General features: G+C 47.0%; 1 protein-coding gene across 8 annotated transcripts in view; it reads right to left on the bottom strand.

The window, feature by feature from the left end:
* Positions 1–20,753, bottom strand: part of LOC118223253 (syntaxin-binding protein 5-like) — a 177,751-nt gene that overhangs the window by 139,952 nt on the left and 17,046 nt on the right. For all 8 annotated transcript variants that reach the window (XM_035409524.1, XM_035409525.1, XM_035409522.1 and 5 more), the window contains exon 2: positions 14,442–14,539. In XM_035409524.1, coding sequence (XP_035265415.1) covers positions 14,442–14,539 — 98 coding nt within the window. The remainder of the gene's footprint in view (positions 1–14,441; positions 14,540–20,753) is intronic.

The raw sequence follows: 20,753 nt of genomic DNA, 5'->3' as shown, positions 1-20,753 counted from the left end.
TTCTTGTCAGAGCTGAACCACCTAATTATTATTTTTTCGGAGAGGGGGGGTGGTGGAGCTCGGGAAGGGGGCAGTGCAGTGAGCTGTTCCCTCTTTTTTTTTTTCTCCTGCACATGGCAGGAGCCAATCAGAGCTGCAGCTCAGCTTCCTGCACGTCTGGGTTCCAGGATAAACCCTCCGTATCGGTGTGTGCTATCAAACACCAAAGAGAGAACAGAACCTCACCTGCCTCACAAACAGGCTTTTGTACAGCAGGAGCTTAGCAACGACACCTGATATCTGGAACCGTTCAGACGCGGCGAGCACAGACACCGGCAAACTGAACTGCAGCGACCCATGTCATATTTCTGCAAATGAAATACATCGAATAACAGCGGGATTCGTTTTATCTCCCGACAGCCGTGACTTAATTAAGTCTGAATCGTTCATTGCAAGCCATTGCCGAAAGACAAGGGACCCTAAAATAATGGCAAAATGTGATGACTCCAAAAGCTTTCGCAGCTTTTTTCAGTGACACCGTAGTATCGCTGGACGGGCAAGCACAAATGCATTTTCTGGTTCAAAGTCTGCTTAACCTACGCTGCTGCTTTAAGTGCTTTTATTAAGTGCATATTTTGGACAGTTTGAATGCTCTGTTGTTAGTTAGTTTTTTTTAATGCTTTGCGCCTTTTGGCTCTCAACCATTCCCATGAGTACTAAATACTTATATTTTTAGCGGCGGTAAGTAGACGAACCCGGTTGAAAATAACCATTTGATACAATAAACTCTTACTGCAATAGCACACTCGGTACACTGTACAGTACACTCCAGCAAAACACAGCTGCAAAAGATTATATTAGAGCATTTACTTGATAAGTATGCAGCTTCATCCACATAATTTACCACAGATATCCTCATTTGCACATATTTTTTTGTTTTGTTTTACATGAATACAGCTGGACTATTACTGGAACATCTGTTTATGGCCCCGGCCAGGATCCGAGCCTTCTGTTTGCAAGCCCAGTTCCTGATAATTGTTAACCACAGCAGCCCGTCGCACAGCTTGCTGCTCTGTAAATTCCACAAGCCTGGGGGCAAATCATCAGGAGACAGTGTTTCTCCAGCTCGTCCCTACACACCACATCACCGGTAGCTCTCCAGCTAGCTGCTAATCACTAGTTGTTCTTATAGATCTGCAGAAAGTGATCATTATGTAGAGACAGCTGTTTAGGTAACTGTAACTATATCTAGGTAACTGTAAACATGTCTATTTATTTATTTATTTATTTATTTATGTATTTATTTTGCATGGATCATGGCCTACAGTGACCTTTCGTGCATTATTTGCATTGGTAGTTCATAGTCCATGTAACGACATTAGCTAACCAGCTAGCAATGATGTCAATGAAAACATCAGGTTTGTTTTAAGTTCACTGGAAAAAATACAAACTGTGACAAATCAGAGTGAAATATTTGTAAGAGTAAGCACATGCACTTAAACACACAAACACACACACACATAGACACAATGAACCTGCACACACACACAAGCACATAAACACACACACACAAACATACTATAAACATGCACATGCACAAGCACACATACACACACAGTAAAGGGACTGAAGGTGCTGTTTGAGAAACATTCAGATAGGATATTTTGAGTACCCGAAGAGAGGGACCAAAAGTATTTATTATTTGAAAAAGAAATGAAAGCCAAATGCACAATGTGCTTCTTTTGATGTGAACTGCTGGCTAGCCTTGAACAGTAGCTTTTTAGCAGACTGCACACAGATATTTATTCGTGTTCATTTAATTAAATAAGTGGCAGCATAGGGAATATTATTGTAGGCTATTACAATTACCCCATTGTTAATTGCACTGTCATTTGTGATTGCTACTAAAAAAAACCTCCAAAAATGGTTTCAATTATTATTCTAAAAGGAGAAATGTGAATTGATATGGAGAGTAAGGGGAGGTTATTTCCATTGCTTAGATGTATACACATTTAGGGAACAAAAATATATTGTATATAAAACAGAAAAACTGCATTTCGACATTACAGGGTTGGGCACGTTTTCCTGCTGTGGTTTGACTGCACTTATTTCCTGAGAAGGCAAGTTTGATGTTGGTTTTTTTTATCAAATGGAGTGATAATCTTAACCTCATGTTAAAATATTTCATTGAGTTGTCAACAAATAGTTTGAAAAACACATCACTGTTGATGTCCATATGTCCTGACCTTACCAGTCACCAAGATTTGAGAATAATTGAGTATGTATAGCATATTCTGGATAAGTTTTTCATTGCCAACTGTATTTTGTGGAATGAAGTCATTCACTGTGTGTACCATTCAAAATCTATCTGGGAAATGCCATGGGGTAAATCATATAAACCTGTGGCTAGGTTTGTGTTCTACATCAATACCACAGAGTGCAGCTTGAGAACCCTGTTTATGAAGTAACAATGAAATACAAGTCCAAATTCTATTAGCAGTAGTATTAATTAAATGTGCAATTGAAATGGTTGCTTTTAAGTAATAATGGCAAAGTTTTCAAAATACGAATGATTAGAGTTATGATCTAGAAGTAAGCGTGATGCAAGGAATTCAGGAGCTGACCATCTGGTTACCAGTTACCCAAATCTATGCCCGTATTACACAGCATTTGCTAAACCCCTCCCACACTCTGTGACATCATAATTAACCTGCAGTGCAAGGTCACTGTCAACCTTAGCCCTACTGACCAAACACTATGGAAGTAACTCAGCAAGGGGCATCCTTGCATCATAGCAACACCTTGTCACCCGATAACCAGCATTCTTGCACCTTCCAATCCAAGCAAACAGCACTGGAGACCTTTAGAGACCTTTTTGGCTGAAAAGGTCGGTACATGCAATGACATTCTCAAAGACTTATTTTATTTTTTTGCTTTCTGTGCACCACCACCTCTAAGCGTTGTACAGAAAGAACATAAAAATTCAAACGTGCAGTGACCCAAGGTTACTTTTCCGACTGTCGAACAGAAAATCTTTGTTTTGGATGTTAACCTGCATGTTAAACAATGCTGTGGGGCAAGCCACTATATTTTTCATGAGTGTTTATTTATTTGAGTTATGTAGTTTCTCCGTACAAGGACCTGTTTCTCTGTGACCTCATGAGACTGGCTCTCTCCATCCCTTACTGAAGGCAGGACTATCTCACTCCACTTCAAGGACCACGACACTCCACTTTGGAAAAATCGATACTTATTGATGAGGCTCCCATTGCTCTACGGCATAAATATCCCTATTCTAGCCCAGCAAGGCAATCTTGGGTCACACCGGAAGCATGTTCTCTCCATGCTGGATGTACTTTTTTTAATGCACTTCTGTTGATTACTCTGGATAAACATGACTGCTAATTGCTTAAATTAATGTAAGCGGATGACACAGAACAGTGTGTTAGCATCATAGGGTTCACAACTAAGGCAATTATTTATTCATTAAAGATTCAAAGGTGGGGAGCATTCTAGTTACCGAATATTACTATGTTATCTTATATCCTAAGTCAATAAATAAACCAATAGAGGAGTCTATAAACTATATAGCCATTGTGTATAATAAAATATAATTTGCAAAATCATTTAAGTTGAGTTTTTTTTGCAATATCTTGAATATTGACAAGCATATCAATATTTTTTCAATATTCATAACTAGCTCATTAGTTACACATGGACTTTCTATTATTTAAATATTTTGAGAGTACACGACTGCTTATGCCTTAAAGAGCTGAACATCAATGGGATTAAAGTATGTTCTTTCTCGTTTACACCCATCAAGGCACAGAGGTTTGGTTGCTGTGCTGCTATGGATATATCATAGCATTTCCCTCATTTTTATTGCAGTAATTATGTACATTTCCTTTGTTTGACTTATATTTGCCTTATTTTACATTAGTATTCAGATTGTGCCTCCATGATTCCTGTCTCTCCATTTCACTTCCCTGTTTCATGACAGAGACACAGCTGCCAGAGACCAAAAACAGCAATAGATAGATATAAAACACGTCTAAAACAGCAATAATAGATATAAAACAGGTCTAAAACAGTAACACATGCCATAACCCATACACTCGTAATGTACGCCCAAGGGGACACTATGGAGCTGAATCACCTGAATCTCTTCTCCTCTCAAATCCACAGAGGACCCATCTAGAATTCACAACTCCCCCCCCCCCCCCCCCCCCCCCCGCGATGACTCACTACCAGTTTTCATTCGATAAAACAGGACAGCAGCATTTGCTTATTGTCACCATTTCAAATATTTTCAACAATGTCATTATTTACAGTATGAGTCACTTATTAATTTGCTTATTTATTTGACAGGATAGAGACTGTATGATTTGACAATGTGCACCCAGTAAATTGTACCAGAGTTAAGTCGGAGGTTTATTTTCATCTCTAGTCTAGGTCTGCCTGAACCCTACACAACACAACCCCCACACCCTATGTGCCTTACACTCAGCAACAACAACTTACACTACACCCTACAGCCTATGCTCTATACACTACGTTCTGACCCAGTGCCATTTGCATGATGCCAAGGACCCTATCAGCTGTACCCTGCACCACGTGATACTGATACCCAGTGCCTTATTCCCTACACCCTTCACCCTATGCCATATGCTCCTGATCTTTTCCCGAGGAGAAATTTGGAAGTGCAGTGACTTTTTTTCTCCATGCACATAGCCCACAGCTGTGAGTTTCACGCTCAGAACAAACATATGTTTATTCGCCGGTTCTAAGAGAAAAATCTACTTCCTTCCCCAAGGGAGGATGGGTAACAGTTCTGGAAACAACCAGCGGTGCTTTTCTTTTCCCAGTGTAAGCTCTCATCAGAGACAGACACTTCAATGGCACTGCAGGGGGAGGGAGGGAAGTGGGTGATGGGGGGAGGGGGGTCAGACAGGGTCCTGCTGGCTGCTTTCAAACTGGGTGCTGCTAATTACCCATCAAGCACAGTATAAATGCCATAAGTTATTTATTAAGTAGTGGCGTGGCAGGATTGGGTAAGGAGCTGTGTGTGCTATGAAGCTGCAGGTTGGGGGGGTATCGATTCAGCCTCATTTCCACAGCATGTATCCATACTGAATGATTGGATCATAAGTAAAAATGTAATGTATTCAAATCATTCTGGGTAGAAGTGCCTGCAATTAAATTACTCATATAGATTTCCCCAATGTTTTCACCTCCCTTACGTCTCATGGAACTTGTTAGCACTGAATGAGGGGTAGGAGTTCCATACAACATGCCTGTGCATATTAAGGAAATGCTCTGCTTTAAAGTTTATGGTTAACGAACTATGAATTTATCTCACAACAATGCTTCTGACCATATAAATCCTGAAGTGCAAAGTGCAGTGCTAAAATAGGTACACCACTGGTCATGTTTCTGGTCTGCACACACACACACACACACACACACACACAGTGCTAGCCCCCTTCACCGGTGGGGTAGCAGTGTGAAACCCTAAAGCACTGGTGGGCGAGGGCAGACAATGTGGCCCATCATTATGAGTGACCCCTCCACAAACTCAACCCTGAACACAGTAGCCCAGCCCAGGGGGGGTCCTGCTAGCCTCAAGGTCTTTGCATTCACTGAATAAATATCAGGTAACATTTCATTACGTGGTTCCGTCACCTTTAATAAAACATTGTTCATGTTATTAATGTGTTGTTTTTAACATTAATTCCTCCATTTGCAATGCCTCTCCTAAATTAACAGTGTGCATCCCCTATAAATAATTTAACATTTTCATCCAAAGTTGATTAACACCATGAGTAATTAGCTGAACTGATGCTACGGCTGCACCACAGCCAACGTGCACATACCGAAGCCTACGCCTGACAGAGGAACAAAAACACTTGATTTGTCCTGCCTGTCCTAAATCCGTTTGCGAGGGGACGGTGATATCTTCTTTAGGGCGGTCACAGCAATGAATCTCAATGATAATTTATTCATGTGCTTATCAATGGGTGATTAACGGAACCTTAATGTGAAGTATAAACACTTTCCACAGCAATCCTACGGAGCCAGATCTGAAATTAATGCGGCTCAGTGTGAAAAGCTTCTTGTGGTTCAGATACGACTGAACGGAATCAAAAACTAATCCCACCACTCTGAAAGGAATAACTCGAACAGCAGCCAGAGGTCGAGGGAAAGCTCTAAAATAGTCAGCCAGTTTGTTTAATATCTTTGTTAATATCTTAGTTGGTCAATCTCGATTTAAAAAAAGATGTCTGCACTGGTCTCTATATTCCAGCAGCACTAACAGGCCCCGATTCAGTTAACTGAAAAGCTGGGAAGCTCTCGGCTAATTGAAGACCTCAAATTACACGACTGCTCATCTGTGTGTTCAACTGCAGCATTTTCACAATGCAAATGGGTGAGTATAAGGCATGGGAGATGGGCACACTGTAATCAAATGAGAATACAAAGTAAATGACCATAATGCACTAGGCAGATTGCCAATTTAAATGTACAATTGTGTTCAGTGAGTGAGACGGGGGCAGATTAAAATAACCAGAGTGCTGTGCCCAGTCTCACTTTATGATTATAACCTGGGGCCTGCCTGTCCTCTCTCAGTCCTCAAAGACTCTGCAGTATGTACAGTAGGAGACCCAGTCATACGTGGTCAGACACCTGCCCGGAGGGCTTTGGTCATATGTTTCCCCCCCACCTATCAGAGACAAAGATTTACAAACAGCTCATCTAGTCTGTGGTCTCAAAGCCAAAAGCTCAACACAATTTTTTTTTTCTTAACAGCATTAAAACACACGCACGCACACACAAACATATGCACACACGCACGCATGCGCATGCACACACACACGTAAGCACGCACACACACACACACACACACAAACACACACACGTAAGCACGCACACACACACGCACACACAAACACACACATGTACACGCACACACACACACACACACACACACACACAAACACACACACGTAAGCACGCACACACACACGCACACACAAACACACACACGTAAGCACGCACACACACACCCACACACAAACACACACACCCACACACACACACACACACACTCACACACACAGAAACACACACACAGTCCAGCAGAGGGCGGAGGGAACGCAGCGCTCGACTGTTGTGACAGCTGCCATTTTACACGTCTCGGCGCGCCGGTGGCCTTGGCAGCCGAAGAGCGCGGCGGGCGGCGAGAGCGACAGCTTTGGTTCCGCTCCCAGTGACACGCGCCCGGCGCTCCTGATCCGCCGCCTCCCGGCCTGAGACATCGGAGCGCCGGGGCGCGGGAGCCGGCCTCTCTGCGTGCGCCAGCTTTTGGGAGGGGTGCGCGGTGCCTATTAAAGCCCGCACGCTACCAACAGCCAGTCTCAGTCTCATCTCGCGTTCGGATCTTTGGCCAAATTTCACAAGGTGGTGAAAGCAAATTGACATCATCGCGCATAGCGGCTTCATCATATTGTACACGCGTTCAGAGTTGCTGGATGTCAAGATGATTTTTGAGGTATCGCTTTAGTTGTGCTGATGAGATTTAAAATTATCCCATGGTCTTTTTTTGTCACTGAATTACAGGACCTGAATAGCCCAGTCACTCTTAATAGTGCTCTACTCTGTCTGTCTCAATGGTTTCTCTTTCTTTCTAGCTTTGTGAAAATCTTCATTGTGAAGAGCTGTATGACAACTTGAATCCAAAAAGAACTATAAAAAATAAAGGTAGATAGATAGATGCTGATCCAATCTCCCTACATATCCCTTCAGAGCGTCTCCTGACTCATCTCCACCACCTGGTCTTTTATAGGAAGTGGTGATCAGTTCAAGACAAAAAGAGTACACAATACATGCACAAGCACACATTCACAATCTCACACTTAATACACACAAACACACATGCACACAATAACAGTCACACACACATAAACATGACAAACACAACAAAGATACACATTTACACACATACAAACACACACACACACACACACACACATTCACATACACGGTCACACGTGCTGGCATGCACATATGTGCACGCACACAAACACATACATTCAGAAAAAATACCTATTAACACAAGCTAAATCTCGCTCAAACATACTTGCTGACACTTCTATACACACGCAGGCACACACACCTACTCACACATATGCATACACACACAGACACAAAGCGTGTTATTAAAAAGTGTCATTTGAGTTTTATTTAGCAGCCAGACATACAACTAGACTGGGACTATTGCTGCTATTTAATGTGATTCATCACAACTCAGATTTCATTCATGAAAATAGTATCGCTAGCTGTGCGGCCATGGGTAGCTTAGCTTTTAGCTTCAGCCTGATGTCAGATGAAGAAAAAAGATCAAGCGAAGCTAGAGTTTGACTGTGCGGTGTGATCTCAGGCCCATTGCAAACACAGTATGGCCTCCCCCCAAGAAGTCTGCGGCAGAGAGAGCAACAGCTTTGCTTCCGGGCGAGGAGACGTCTGGAAGCTCAGTAAACCGCCGGGGCTAACGAGAGCCCGCGCCGCGAGACTGCAATGGAACCGCGAGCCGCCGGGCCTCCTCGTAAACCCGCCCGAATTCGACGCCGCGCCCGCTCTCTGAAGAGCGGCAGACGGCGCGCGGAGCCGTGACGCTCTTTCGTCGACGCGGCAGAAGGCCCTGACGGAGCGCGTCTTCGGCCGTACCTTCTCCGGGCGGACGACGTTCCCCGGCTCTCGCTCGTTTTCCTTTGACGAGCGAAGCGCTCTTTTCCGCTCTGCCTTCGTTCGCTGCGCATCTCTGGAGGGTTTTTTTTTTTTGACGCAGATCCACGCGCGCGCATATTTTCGTGCGTTGCCGTGGTTACCATTCAGGCGGAACTGCCTGGATTTCGTCCGACGGGAGCACAGCCGCTTCGCGCGACTGTCTGTTGTTCTCAGCCGTTCTCCCTCATATTTGTTTGGCTTCCTGTCAGTTTGGCATCTCCAGCTGGTTTCAAAAGGAAGCCTGGATCCCCTCTCTTTAATGGGGTTTCCTGTCAGAGCCCAGCCCTGTTTGGATGGGTGACACTATTTTCCATCACAAGGGAACAGCGCAGAAGTGATGTACCGCAGCGTACAGACTTACTGTGTTCCTTTTTTTCTTTTTTTCTTTGGTCCTGCTACCTAGTTGGAATGTGCAGCAACCGTGTATTTGTTCTGGACCATTTTCCTGTTAATCTGCATTGGGAAGTGGCTTCCAGGTGTTCCTGTTTGAAATGGCTTCACTGCCCAGCAGTGTCCCACCCACATGTTCCCCACCTGCCCCTCTTACACTCAGCAACAGCAACTTACACTACACCCTACAGCCTGTGCTCTGTGCACTACGTTCTGCACCCAGTGCCATTTGCATGATGCCAAGGACCCTATCAGCTGTACCCTGCACCCCGTGGCCTATGCACGATACCCAGTGCCTTATTCCCTACACCCTTCACCCTATGCCATATGCTCCTGATGACCCACCTGACCTCCAGGTCACTGAATAACCCTGCAGGCATGTGCAGCCTTGCAGCTTTACGGAGCCTGTGTTAGATAGAAGTGTGCCATGACTTTTGTTGCCTCTGCTCATTCCCTTCTCTCGAAATGTGCCTGCTGTTCACTGCGACGAGCCAAACCCGCTTCAACAGATGGAGAGGCAGCTACGAATCAGTCAGTGTAGAGGAGGACAGCAAAAGGAGAGGGAGAGATGCAGGGAGAGGGGGGGAGAGAGAGAGAGAGAGAGAGGGAGAGAGAGAGAGATAGAGAATTCACCTGAGCTGCCCTGACAGAGGGATCAAAAGGAAAAGAAATCTGTAAAGACTGAAAAATGAATCTAAAACAGAGCAGGAGCATAGCTATCTGAGCTCTAAAGCCTCAGAACTGCTGCAGACAAAGACTGTTAAATGCCTCTTACAAAATGATAATAAAAGACCTGGTATGCAAACAGACTGAATCAGCACCGAGCTGTCCTCACCTGACAGTGCTCTGCTTCCCTAGAAAATTGGAGGTTTGATCAGTCTTATTCAGGTACACAATGGCCACTACCCGACTTTTCTTAAACCCCATTATTTACACCACCTAAAACTCTCACATTTGCGCGTCTTACCGGTTCTCACAAATTATTTGTACGAGAGCAAAATAAGATGGGAGGGAAATCTTTTGGCACTATACTCATGGAATCCAGGTAGACAGGATGTGCAGGGGGACTCTCTGAAAAGGTGTGGGTCCTCTGCTTTTATGCATCACTCGCGTATAGACGCTAGGGGTGGAGGGAGATGCCACTATTTGTATTTGTATCTGTATTTGTATTTGTTCAACCAACAAAATTACTGGGATTTGTATTTGTATTGGGCGGCACGGTGGTGCAGTGGGTAGCACTGTTGCCTCACAGCAATAAGGTTGTGGGTTTGAATCTCGGCTTGGGGCCTTTCTGTGTGGAGTTTGCATGTTCTCCCCATGTCTGCTTGGGTTTCCTCCGGGTACTCCGGTTTCCTCCCACAGTCCAAAGACATGCAGGTAGGTCGATTGGAGACCCTAAATTGCCCATAGGTGTGTGTGAATGGTGTGTGTGTCCTGCGATAGATTGGCGGCCTGTCTAGGGTGCATTCCTGCCTCTCACCCAATGCATGCTGGGATAGGCTCAAGCACCCCCCGCGACCCTGACCAGGATAAGCGGGTATAGATAATGGATGGATGGATGTATTTGTATTCAGATAAAAATAGAACTTCTGTTATTGAGGTATTAAAGCATTAAAGTCATGGGTTACAATGACATCAATAATAATCCAGTTTAACAACAGGAAATTTGTTTTTTAAAGCTGTATTTAACAAATGATGACTTATATGTTATATAGCCATAACAGACTTTTATAACACTTAGGTAAACAAACAGACAAATCAAGTTTCAAACATAGGCTAAATATATGTATAAATCAAAACATAGTTACTCATCTTTACTCTGAGCTGCATAGTACGAACTGCATGAACCCCACCACCACTGCTACCCGAGGAATACTGAAGTCAAATAAAAACTGAAAAAATGCTTTCATAACAAAAAAATAGTTCCTCATCTTCATTATGAACCAATGTAGGCAATGAACCCCTAATGAAATAAAAAATGGTAGTTTACTACGTACTACCACTGTGCTGATGGCCAGCGGCTTCAGACGTATCCAGCATCGATTTCTACACCAGTAGCGACCTAATTTCATAAAGATTACAATACCATATATTGCAAAACTATTTTCTTGAAATAAAGGACACAACTCAAACAATTTCAACGTTTGTATTTCGAAATTATAGTGGTTTTGTTATTTAGGCTAAGGGAACATTTTTGGAGGCAAATTACAGGAACATTGAGAAAAGTGCTAAAATGTGCAAGACAAAACACAACGGGTGGAAATGTAGTTAAAGAAATACAAAGTGCAATATTTTTTTAAAAGTAATTTCTTCGGTCGTTCAGCACATTTCTCCTTCCATTCTCCTTGGAGTGCGCTTTTACATAGTCTATGTACCGTCGCTGTCCTTTTATGATTTACAAAGGGAATGCGCAGATTTTGTGATTGCTGGGACTGCACGCATACAAATTGGCTACATTTCACGCGGTTGTCATGTAGTTATTCTATTCAGTTTGGTCAAAGTCTCAGTCTCAGTGAAAACCCGAAAATATGTTGGTGCCGTTATCTCCACAGTTTTCTAAGCCTATCATTTCCATAACTACAGCTTCCACAATTATTCATCATGCGCGGGAAATTAGTTTCAATAGCGCTTTATGGGGAAGTCGTATCAAAGCACCGGTCATTCAAATGCTAAATAGCAAGTAGACAGCGACACGTTAGCACTTCGGATAAAAGCACCTGTTGTTATATATTGTCTGGCGGGGGATTTTGTGAAGAAAATGACATAAACTACCTGTATTTCTTTACTGAGTTTTTGCAGATTTAAAAAAAACACAGTTATTTTAATCTCAAATATTTGGGAAAGTCACGGAAGGAGGAGGATATCGCATTTACAGCGTTTGACTAATTCTCATTTTAAAGTCTCCAAAGTGTGACGGTGTCGCTCTGGCTTATCTATTGTTAAGGGAAACTCTCACTCTCTCTCTCTCTCTCTGCAGGTGTGTGTGTGTCTAATTGAGAAACGTGGTGCTGACTTCTAAGCAAATCTCACCAAAGTGATGGGAAGAAAAGATTCAAATCTATACAATACTGGCCAAATTCAGGAGGAGAAAACATTTGAAGTGAATGCACTTGTGCCAAATTATCATTGCCTGATGTTGCCGAATATGGTATTTGTATTTGGCACCATCCCTAATGGACGCAACACGTGACATCCGTCTCAGGTGGTTCGCGATCGAGGGTCCTGATTGGCCGGGCCTCTGCCACGCAGACGAGGGCCCCGGCGTGCGATCCGGGAAACCAGGGCTCGGCGAACTCGCAGCCAATTAGAGGCTCCGATCTCCGGAGAGAGCAGAGGCGACCGCACGCTGCCCCGCGGCGCGTTTTTCGCTAGTGCCCCCCCGATCGGGCGTCCTCCTCAGACGCCTAATGGCCGGCGGACCTCGTCCTGTGAACCCCTTACCGGCCGGCAGGGGACGAGCGTAGAGCGGCTCCCCTCTGAGCGCGGAGGCCCTCCGCCCCTCTCCGCATTAATCTCTCATGAGCGCGATTGCATAAGATCTCCACCACGGCAGAGGGCCTCATCTCGGTTCCATGCTAATTGCTAATTGATCGATGGGTTGTGCATAATAAAGTGAGTGAGGTTCTCATACTGTTTCCCTCCTTCTTTTCCCTCCCTCTTTTCCTTCTTGCCGCGGGCTCTTTTTCCCACTGTGCCCCCCGCCGGTCTCTGTGAACCCGCGAGCAGCTAGTCTCTTCGGAAAGAATATCGATCCACTGAACTGTTCTCTCCTCTTATGCACCGGGACCAATGCTCTCAACGCAAAGAACCCAACACACCTGCGAGCACACGCACGCACACACACACACGCATCAATGAACCTTTTTAATAAACAACACAATCTTTGTTTTCCATTTAAGTCTTTGTTTTTCTTCTCCCATGTCCACATCTAAGATGGATTAGCACAGGACCTTGCTGGGGAACACGACGTATCCCCACACGTGAATCAAACCGGTAACCCTGTGGTTATAAGACAAGTTCCTGACCCACCGAGTCACACCACACGCTTGCAAGGCGGTGCTCACCGAGGAGGAAACGCTGTTTACGCCCCCCCCCCAGAGCTTAGGAAGGCCTTTAGCAGCGCTTTCCTGTGACCTGACCGGAGAGGCGTTACCGCTTTCCACACATTTCCTCACACGCAGCCCATCTGCGTCTTAAAAGGCTCCAAACCCGTTCATAGTAACAGCTACACCACCGACACATTATAAATAAATAAATCAACAAACCCCGAATGAATTCATCAAAGCCTGTAGCCCCCCCTTATCTGTCAGCACCTCAATCTCGACCAATCGCTGCTCACATCGCTGGAAGAAACCGTGTTATTTACGCCCTCGCCGTCCTAAAGAGAGACATATCGGGCCGGAGCGGCCGCTGTTCCTCCATAAATAAAGGAGAAGGACAGCGGGAGTAACGCACGCCGGGCCGCGGAAGAGGAGTCCAGCTCCTCTGGGGGGCTACTGGAGAGAGAGAGGAATTCAGAGACGGAAAGATGAAAGATGCCGTTGATGTGAATATTTACAACGCGGACTAGAAAGAGGGACGGGGTTCAGCGGAGGACACACAGGAAGCATGCGACGAGCTTCTCATCCCGCCAGGCTTGCGAAACCGAAATTAACCGCTTCCGAACTGTCAAAAAATTAACCGAAAATGAAATCCGTCATTTTCTTCAAAGGAGACGGAGGCGCGAGGGCAAGGGAGGGAAGAAAAAATTGCGAGAGGGAGAGGAAGAATGAGAGAGAGAGGTAGAGAGAGATGGAAAGGAGAGAGGAGGTGTCAGAGATGTCGCGTTGCTCACGGGAATAGGCCCGGCTCAAAGGAGCTCGCGGCGCCTCCAGCCTGAACCGCCGCGTTAGCGGCTGCCGGGCTCCGGTCCGCCGGCGCTGAGTCACGACCCCCCCGAGCCCGCACACAGACGCAGGCCCGCTCGCCTCCCCGTTTCCAGAGTCCAGCGCTGTCACGCCACCCGCGAGACAGGAAAGACTCCATCAGCGTTTCCCCGGAGACGCTCCCCCGGAGACGCTCCCCCCGGAGACCGGCTGGCAGCGGGACGCATCGGGGAGCGAATATCTTACCTGTTTGTGGGCTGAGCACGCCAGGACGGGAGCTCCGCTTGGCTCCACGCCTCCTCCAAACCCCCGCCCCCACCCCCCGCCCCCTCCCGTGGGGTTTGGGACGGTGAGCGGTCTGGCCCACGTGGCGGCACAAAAAAAGCTGAGTGAAATGAGAAGGAAACGGCGGGAAAAGGATACATTCGCACGCCGCCAGACCGAGACCCCATGGCCAGGATCTTCTGGACCGGGTCGAACGCCAGGGCAGTGGGCTGGTACGGGAAGCCGTGACGAACCGTCTGAAAAACACAAAGGACATGCAAGGACTTCAGACGGAAAAACGAATACATGCAGGCAGGTTTCAATCAAACCAAACCAGCGGCTCTCACACCTGCTCCTGGAGCCACTTTCTGTGAGCAGATTTGGCTTGATGGCCTTTGCTTTGGTCTCTATTTTGAGTTAGCCTCGATATCTTCATTTTGCACCAGTTCCTTTCAGTGAATGTTTCGCAGTCACTCATTTCAGCAATTAGAATGCCACCAATGTCCCCTGTCAACCTATAATTTGATCCAATACAAAATTACCCTCTTCCTAAAATTAGCATTTGTTATACAGCACATTATAAGAAGGCGGTAGTCGATTGAGACATTCGTTTCATGACACGCTTAGCCGTTTCTGAAAGAATGTGGACAAATCAATCCATGGTAGACATTAAAAGTGTTTCATTAAGAGCGCTCCACAGTTCTTTACTGTATGATTTGGGTGTTGGGATTGTGGCTAGAACAAAAAACATCAAACACAGGGTGCAGGGTAGAGTTTGAGAACCCCTGGATTAAAAAAAGAATCATTCTTTCGTATAGCACCTCTTAAAAAGAGGTTATTGCAAAGCTCTAGCTGTGGGCTTTTTCCTGAGGGGAAAAAACACCAGTGTGGGTAAAACATTACGGTATAGTATACATTATAGTAAGTGGTGACTGGGCTGAACACTTGGAAAAACACTGAGATGCACAGAACAGCACGTCTTCACACAGCAGATGCAGATTTTCAAGAAATGGACTTTCAAGAACGACGCTAATTAGGACTATAAAAATGCAATACGGCGCAATTTTGTCAAAAAATAATAAAAGGCATTGACACATATACGGAGACGTACTGTAAAGGCCACCGTGGGAGCTCGACTTTGCATTTCACGATTAATCAACAACCAATGTTTAGAGTTTAGAGTTTTTTTTTTCTTCTTCGAGGTTTAGATTGGCTGAACTCGGCGTGATTGAGTGAGAGGCGTGCGCCACTCCATCTCGGGGGTTTTCACATCATTTTTTTTTTTTTCCCCTGAGGGCGTCCCGCTGCACACCTACGGACTGCTGATCGATGTATCGGATCCCTGCTGTAACATTTTGAAGAATGGAGGAACAGCAGGTGGTGGAGGAACCGCAACCAGGATCAGACCTTCTGGGCTCGTTTGATGGACTTCCTCCCCCCGCCCCGCCCCCCCCGCCCCCCCGCCCCATCCATTCTGGCACCGGAGCAATCGCACGGCCACGCTGGCTTTCTCCACGCGCTGACTTGCTTTGCGGCCTCACCCCTTCATCAATAATGCATTCTCGCTCATGAATGTAAAACAAAAAAAAAAAAAAAAACGCACGGACAGGGGGCCTCTAGTGGCGCAGCCCGTAGAGTGCAAACCACATGCTCGACGCGAGCCGCGATGTCGGCAGTTCGAATCCGACCGCCCTCTCTCCCCTCCTAATTCTTCCTGTCCATCTGCACTGTTATACTGTACGGACACAGATAAATAAGTAAAATGAAGCGGTTGCAATACAGAGATACAGAGAAAGCGAAGGAAGGGGAGAAGAAGAAGGAGGGAGGGAGAGAAAGCCACAGCGGTTGCCTACAGGGAGACGTGCGGGCGTTCACCGTGCGTCGCCCTTCTCGTGGGGCCGAGGTGCCGCGAGCGGGTGACCGTGTAACCCCGGCAATCAGTCTCACCTCCACCCCTCCCCCCCCACCTCCCACCTCCCACCTCCCACCTCCCGACAGTCATCATTCAATCTCCCGCTAATGAAAGCCTCGGATCATCGATTTTTTATTCAGGGAGCTGTTTCATTACGCCTCCAAAGCGGGCCTGGGTGTGCCCGTTCCCCGCAGCTTCAACCAGCCCGCCGGGCCCAGAGAGTCTGCAGCCGACCGCAGGGTGAACACAGCCAGGCTTCCGGGGTCTACAGCCGAACGCAGGGTGAAAGCAGCCAGGCTTCCGGAGTCTACAGCCGACCGCAGGGTGAACACAGCCAGGCTTCCGGAGGCTACAGCCGACCGCAGGGTGAACACAGCCAGGCTTCCGGAGGCTACAGCCGACCGCAGGGTGAACACAGCCAGGCTTCCCGAGGCTACAGCCGACCGCAGGGTGAACGCAGCCAGGCTTCCGGGGTCTACAGCCGAACGCAGGGTGAACGCAGCCAGGCTTCCGGAGGCTACAGCCGACCGCAGGGTGAACACAGCCAGGCTTCCGGAGGCTACAGCCGACCGCAGGGTGAACACAGCCAGGCTTCCGGAGGCTACAGCCGACCGCAGGGTGAACACAGCCAGGCTTCCGGAGGCTACAGCCGACCGCAGGGTGAACACAGCCAGGCTTCCGGAGGCTACAGCCGATCGCAGGGTGAACACAGCCAGGCTTCCGGGGTCTGCAGCCGACCGCAGGGTGAACACAGCCAGGCTTCCGGAGTCTGCAGCCGACCGCAGGGTGAACACAGCCAGGCTTCCGGAGGCTACAGCCGACCGCAGGGTGAACACAGCCAGGCTTCCGGAGGCTACAGCCGACCGCAGGGTGAACACAGCCAGGCTTCCGGAGGCTACAGCCGACCGCAGGGTGAACACAGCCAGGCTTCCGGAGGCTACAGCCGACCGCAGGGTGAACGCAGCCAGGCTTCCGGAGGCTACAGCCGACCGCAGGGTGAACACAGCCAGGCTTCCGGAGGCTACAGCCGACCGCAGGGCGGACCCCCGCGGCGGCGCGTAACCTCGGCCCCGTTCACGCGATGTTTATGCACCGGCTGTCTGACCCCTGACCCTTCCCAGAATGCTAAAGGGCACAGAGCAACTGTGGATGCCGAGCAACAGCGCTACCTGAAGCCTCAGCAGTATGGGAGGAGAGGTTTTGCGAAGCGACTGCATCAGCTGAAATGGGAAAGGTTGCTTAGGCGAGAAATAAAGGGGAAACAACGTAGCAATTGGAATTTCAGTCTGAATTAATAGGCACGAGATGAAGCTTTTCCAGTGAGAAAATGGATTCCCACAATTATATATTTTGCAACACCAATGTGGTTTGCAACACAGAGATTAACATAAGAACATTGCATTAAAATATTTCCTTCTCTGTAGGAGTCAGGGAGAGGTGGTTGTTCGTGGGAAATGCATTTTTATAAGACACTGAGATTGGGAGGCACATTTCCATGCATAAAAAGCCAAAAATCCTTTTTTTTTTAGGCAGTCTCAAAACAGTGCACCAATCTTTACAAATGTTGAGTGTTTTTCCCCCCTTTTTCAATACTGGTGTGAAATGGACTCTAGATTGAATCTCCCCCAAAGGTCCTCCTTGGTAGCAGTGCATTAGTCTTCTTCTGCACTCCTGGTCTGGTTCCCAGCAGCTCAGACTGGATTTATCCTTACAGTAAAACATCTGGCATCGTTCCCAGGGTACAACCCCTGCAGAACGTCATGAGTCAAACCGGCCTCAGAAAACGGCTGCACTGCTATGGCTAAGCGCAGGGAAGTCCGTTACAGTGTCTTGTTCAGTGCAGAATCCGCCAATCCCTAACCTCAGAAACAGTATAGTGCAGAGTTCTGAAATTTACGTCTTCAAACAGTACTTGAAAGCCTTGTCTCTACTGCCAGAACAGTGCAGACAAAGTTAACTGAGTCTATTGCTGGAACAGCGTATACAGACTTAGTCTGGTCTCTGCGGCTAGACCAGTACATATACAGTGTGTGTGTGTGTGTGTGTGTGCGTATGTGTGTGTGCTTGTGTGTGTGTCTGTGTGCGTGTGTGTGTGTGTGTGTGTGTGTGTGTGTGCGTGCTTGTCCGTGTGTGCGTGTGCTTGTGTGTGTGTGTGCTTGTCTGTATGTGTGTGTGTGCTTGTCTGTGTGTGTGTGTGTGTGTGCGTGCGTGTGTGTGTGTTTATTCTAACAGCCTTCCTCCAGCTGCGCGGTTTCCAGCTGGTTGTATATGAACCTTTTAATTAGCTACCAATTAAGACCTGCAAAAACACCGGCGGTTTGACATCTAATCCAGCTGATGAGAACACTTAAATAATTAAGAGCGCAGACTGCAGCGGCCCCCGGAGTGGGCTCTCCCGCTCCGCCCGGGCCGATAAAACACCCTGCCCCATTCATCAGGCCCGCGGATAGAGACAACCCCTCGCTCCCGCGCGGAGAGCGATAAGGCCATTAAAGATTCACGCGGCGCGATGGCGAATCTCGGCCCTCCGCTCATTCATATTTCAATTTTGTCCATCTCTCTGTCTCTCTCTCTCTCTCTCTCTCAGAGACCGCCGCTGTTGTCTCGAAGCTAAGACCGCCACTCCCCCCCAACCCCCCCACCCCCGCCGAGCTGGCGCGTTAATTTTAATGACGGAATGTATCTGTGTTTCGCCGGCGTCAGGGTGCCGGCCTTGTTATATCACCGTTTGTAAAAAAAAAAAAAAAAAAATGAAAAAAAGCTGAGGGTTGTGAAGGTTGCTTCCCTGTGGGGTAGTAAGGATTTGAAATTGAAAACGTTCGCACACTCCACCTCTGTGCTTCGTCCCCTCTCCGTCTGTATCTGTTGCGGCCGCGTCAGAGTGAGGCTCTGGCTGGTTGGGTTACGGAGTTAAAAACGTAAATAAATGCCCGCGTTTGCCGAGAGAGGAATCCACCGACGGCTGGCAGCTCTGTCCGGCGAGTCACCGTCAGAAACACCATGGATCAATCCCCTCGTGCGCCCCACCCAGCGCCAAACATCTACATCCTCACGCCGTTCCCCACCATTCGGCAAGCCTCCTCGAGGCTCCAGGATAGGGCCCGGCTGCAAGAAACGTCCTCGGGGCCGTGGTCTCCAGGAGCAAGGAGAAGGGTTTTTTTTGGTACAGGCTGAAATACAGACAGAAGCAGGACTTGCCTCCGCTCCCTCCCCCCCCCCCCCCCCCTTCATTCCAAGCCAGAAAGGGAAACTGAAATCTTGATTAAAGGCTAACTGGGCAAAGTAAGCGCAATCATAAATAAATCAATCTCAGACAGCTGGGATGTGACAAGGATAAAAGCAGCTTTGGGCCACTTTCCCAGGAGTGAAACACACTCAGAAGAGAGGCAAACTCCAGACCAGCGTTCTCATCCACTTGATATTCCGGCGAGGGGCTCACCTTCATATAGTCCTTCAGAGAGCGATGAAAACCATTTATTTTAAGCGGTAAGAATTGTCTACAGGTTACTTATTAGATCGAGTCAGTATTCAGCCAAATAGCTTTATTATTGTTTGCATAACTTAGTCCATGTTCATTGAGTTAAGTTGTAAATCAAGTCTTGTGCTTTTAGTCTCTCTTGGGACTCCACTTTCCCTCTATAGGGAATTACTACACTTGTGTTTACATTGCAAGTCACACTGGATACAAGACTTGAAGTGTTTTCTAAATGCCGGTAAAGTGGTTTTGTTTAATTTATTGTCCACATGAGTGTGTGCTGTAACTAAATGGCCTAATTGTTTTTTTGTTGTTGTTGCTATTTTTGTGATACTGTGCATGTCAAACAGTTAGACATTTGCAAAGAATAATGGTACACACATATATTATTATTATTATTATTATTATTATTATTATTATTATTGACATGTTCAGTACAATTCCACTGACTTCTTCCCTTCTTTGGTATTGACAAAGTCAGGACTGGACTGGACCCCCTCACCCCCACCCCCCCACCCCACCCGTTCCCCACCCGTTCCCCTTAATGAGTGTCAGGTATTCTCCCTCCCTTTTCTCTCAGAGGTAGTCAAAACAAGGCCCTGAGCCTCCTCTGGCTTAATCCACCGGCCTGCTTTTCATTCAGCTCATAGATACCATTCATTCGAGAGGTACGCTGCATTTTGTAACATAATACATTTCAGTCTGTTTTTCTGACCTGTGTCTAAACCCATTTATTCCTGAACATGGCTGGGATTGGCTCCCTCTTATTTCTGGCCAGGTTCGCTCTGACCTGCCTGGATCGGGGGAGCTGCTTTTTTGTGTAGTGCCCGTGGCCCCTCTGCCCCCCGTCCCAGCATACACGGCGGCAGGAGAATGGCTGCGCAGTCACAGGTGTGCCGTTTAATTGGACCAATGGAACACAGCACTGTGGAGAACACCTTAATTTGTGACCTATCACAGCAGTCACTCTGTGTCCAATCAACATTTCCCTTCACCCCTGGCTCTCAAAGAAATCTTTTTTTTTCCCTTCAAAAACAGCCTGGATGGTTCAGAAATCACCTAAATGAAGTGACTTGTGAGTCAC

Source organism: Anguilla anguilla, chromosome 3, assembly GCF_013347855.1.
Source record: "Anguilla anguilla isolate fAngAng1 chromosome 3, fAngAng1.pri, whole genome shotgun sequence".
Taxonomy (NCBI): Eukaryota; Metazoa; Chordata; class Actinopteri; order Anguilliformes; family Anguillidae; genus Anguilla; species Anguilla anguilla.
The sequence above is the reverse complement of the archived record's forward strand: the minus strand, read 5'-3'. Positions and strand labels throughout refer to the sequence as shown.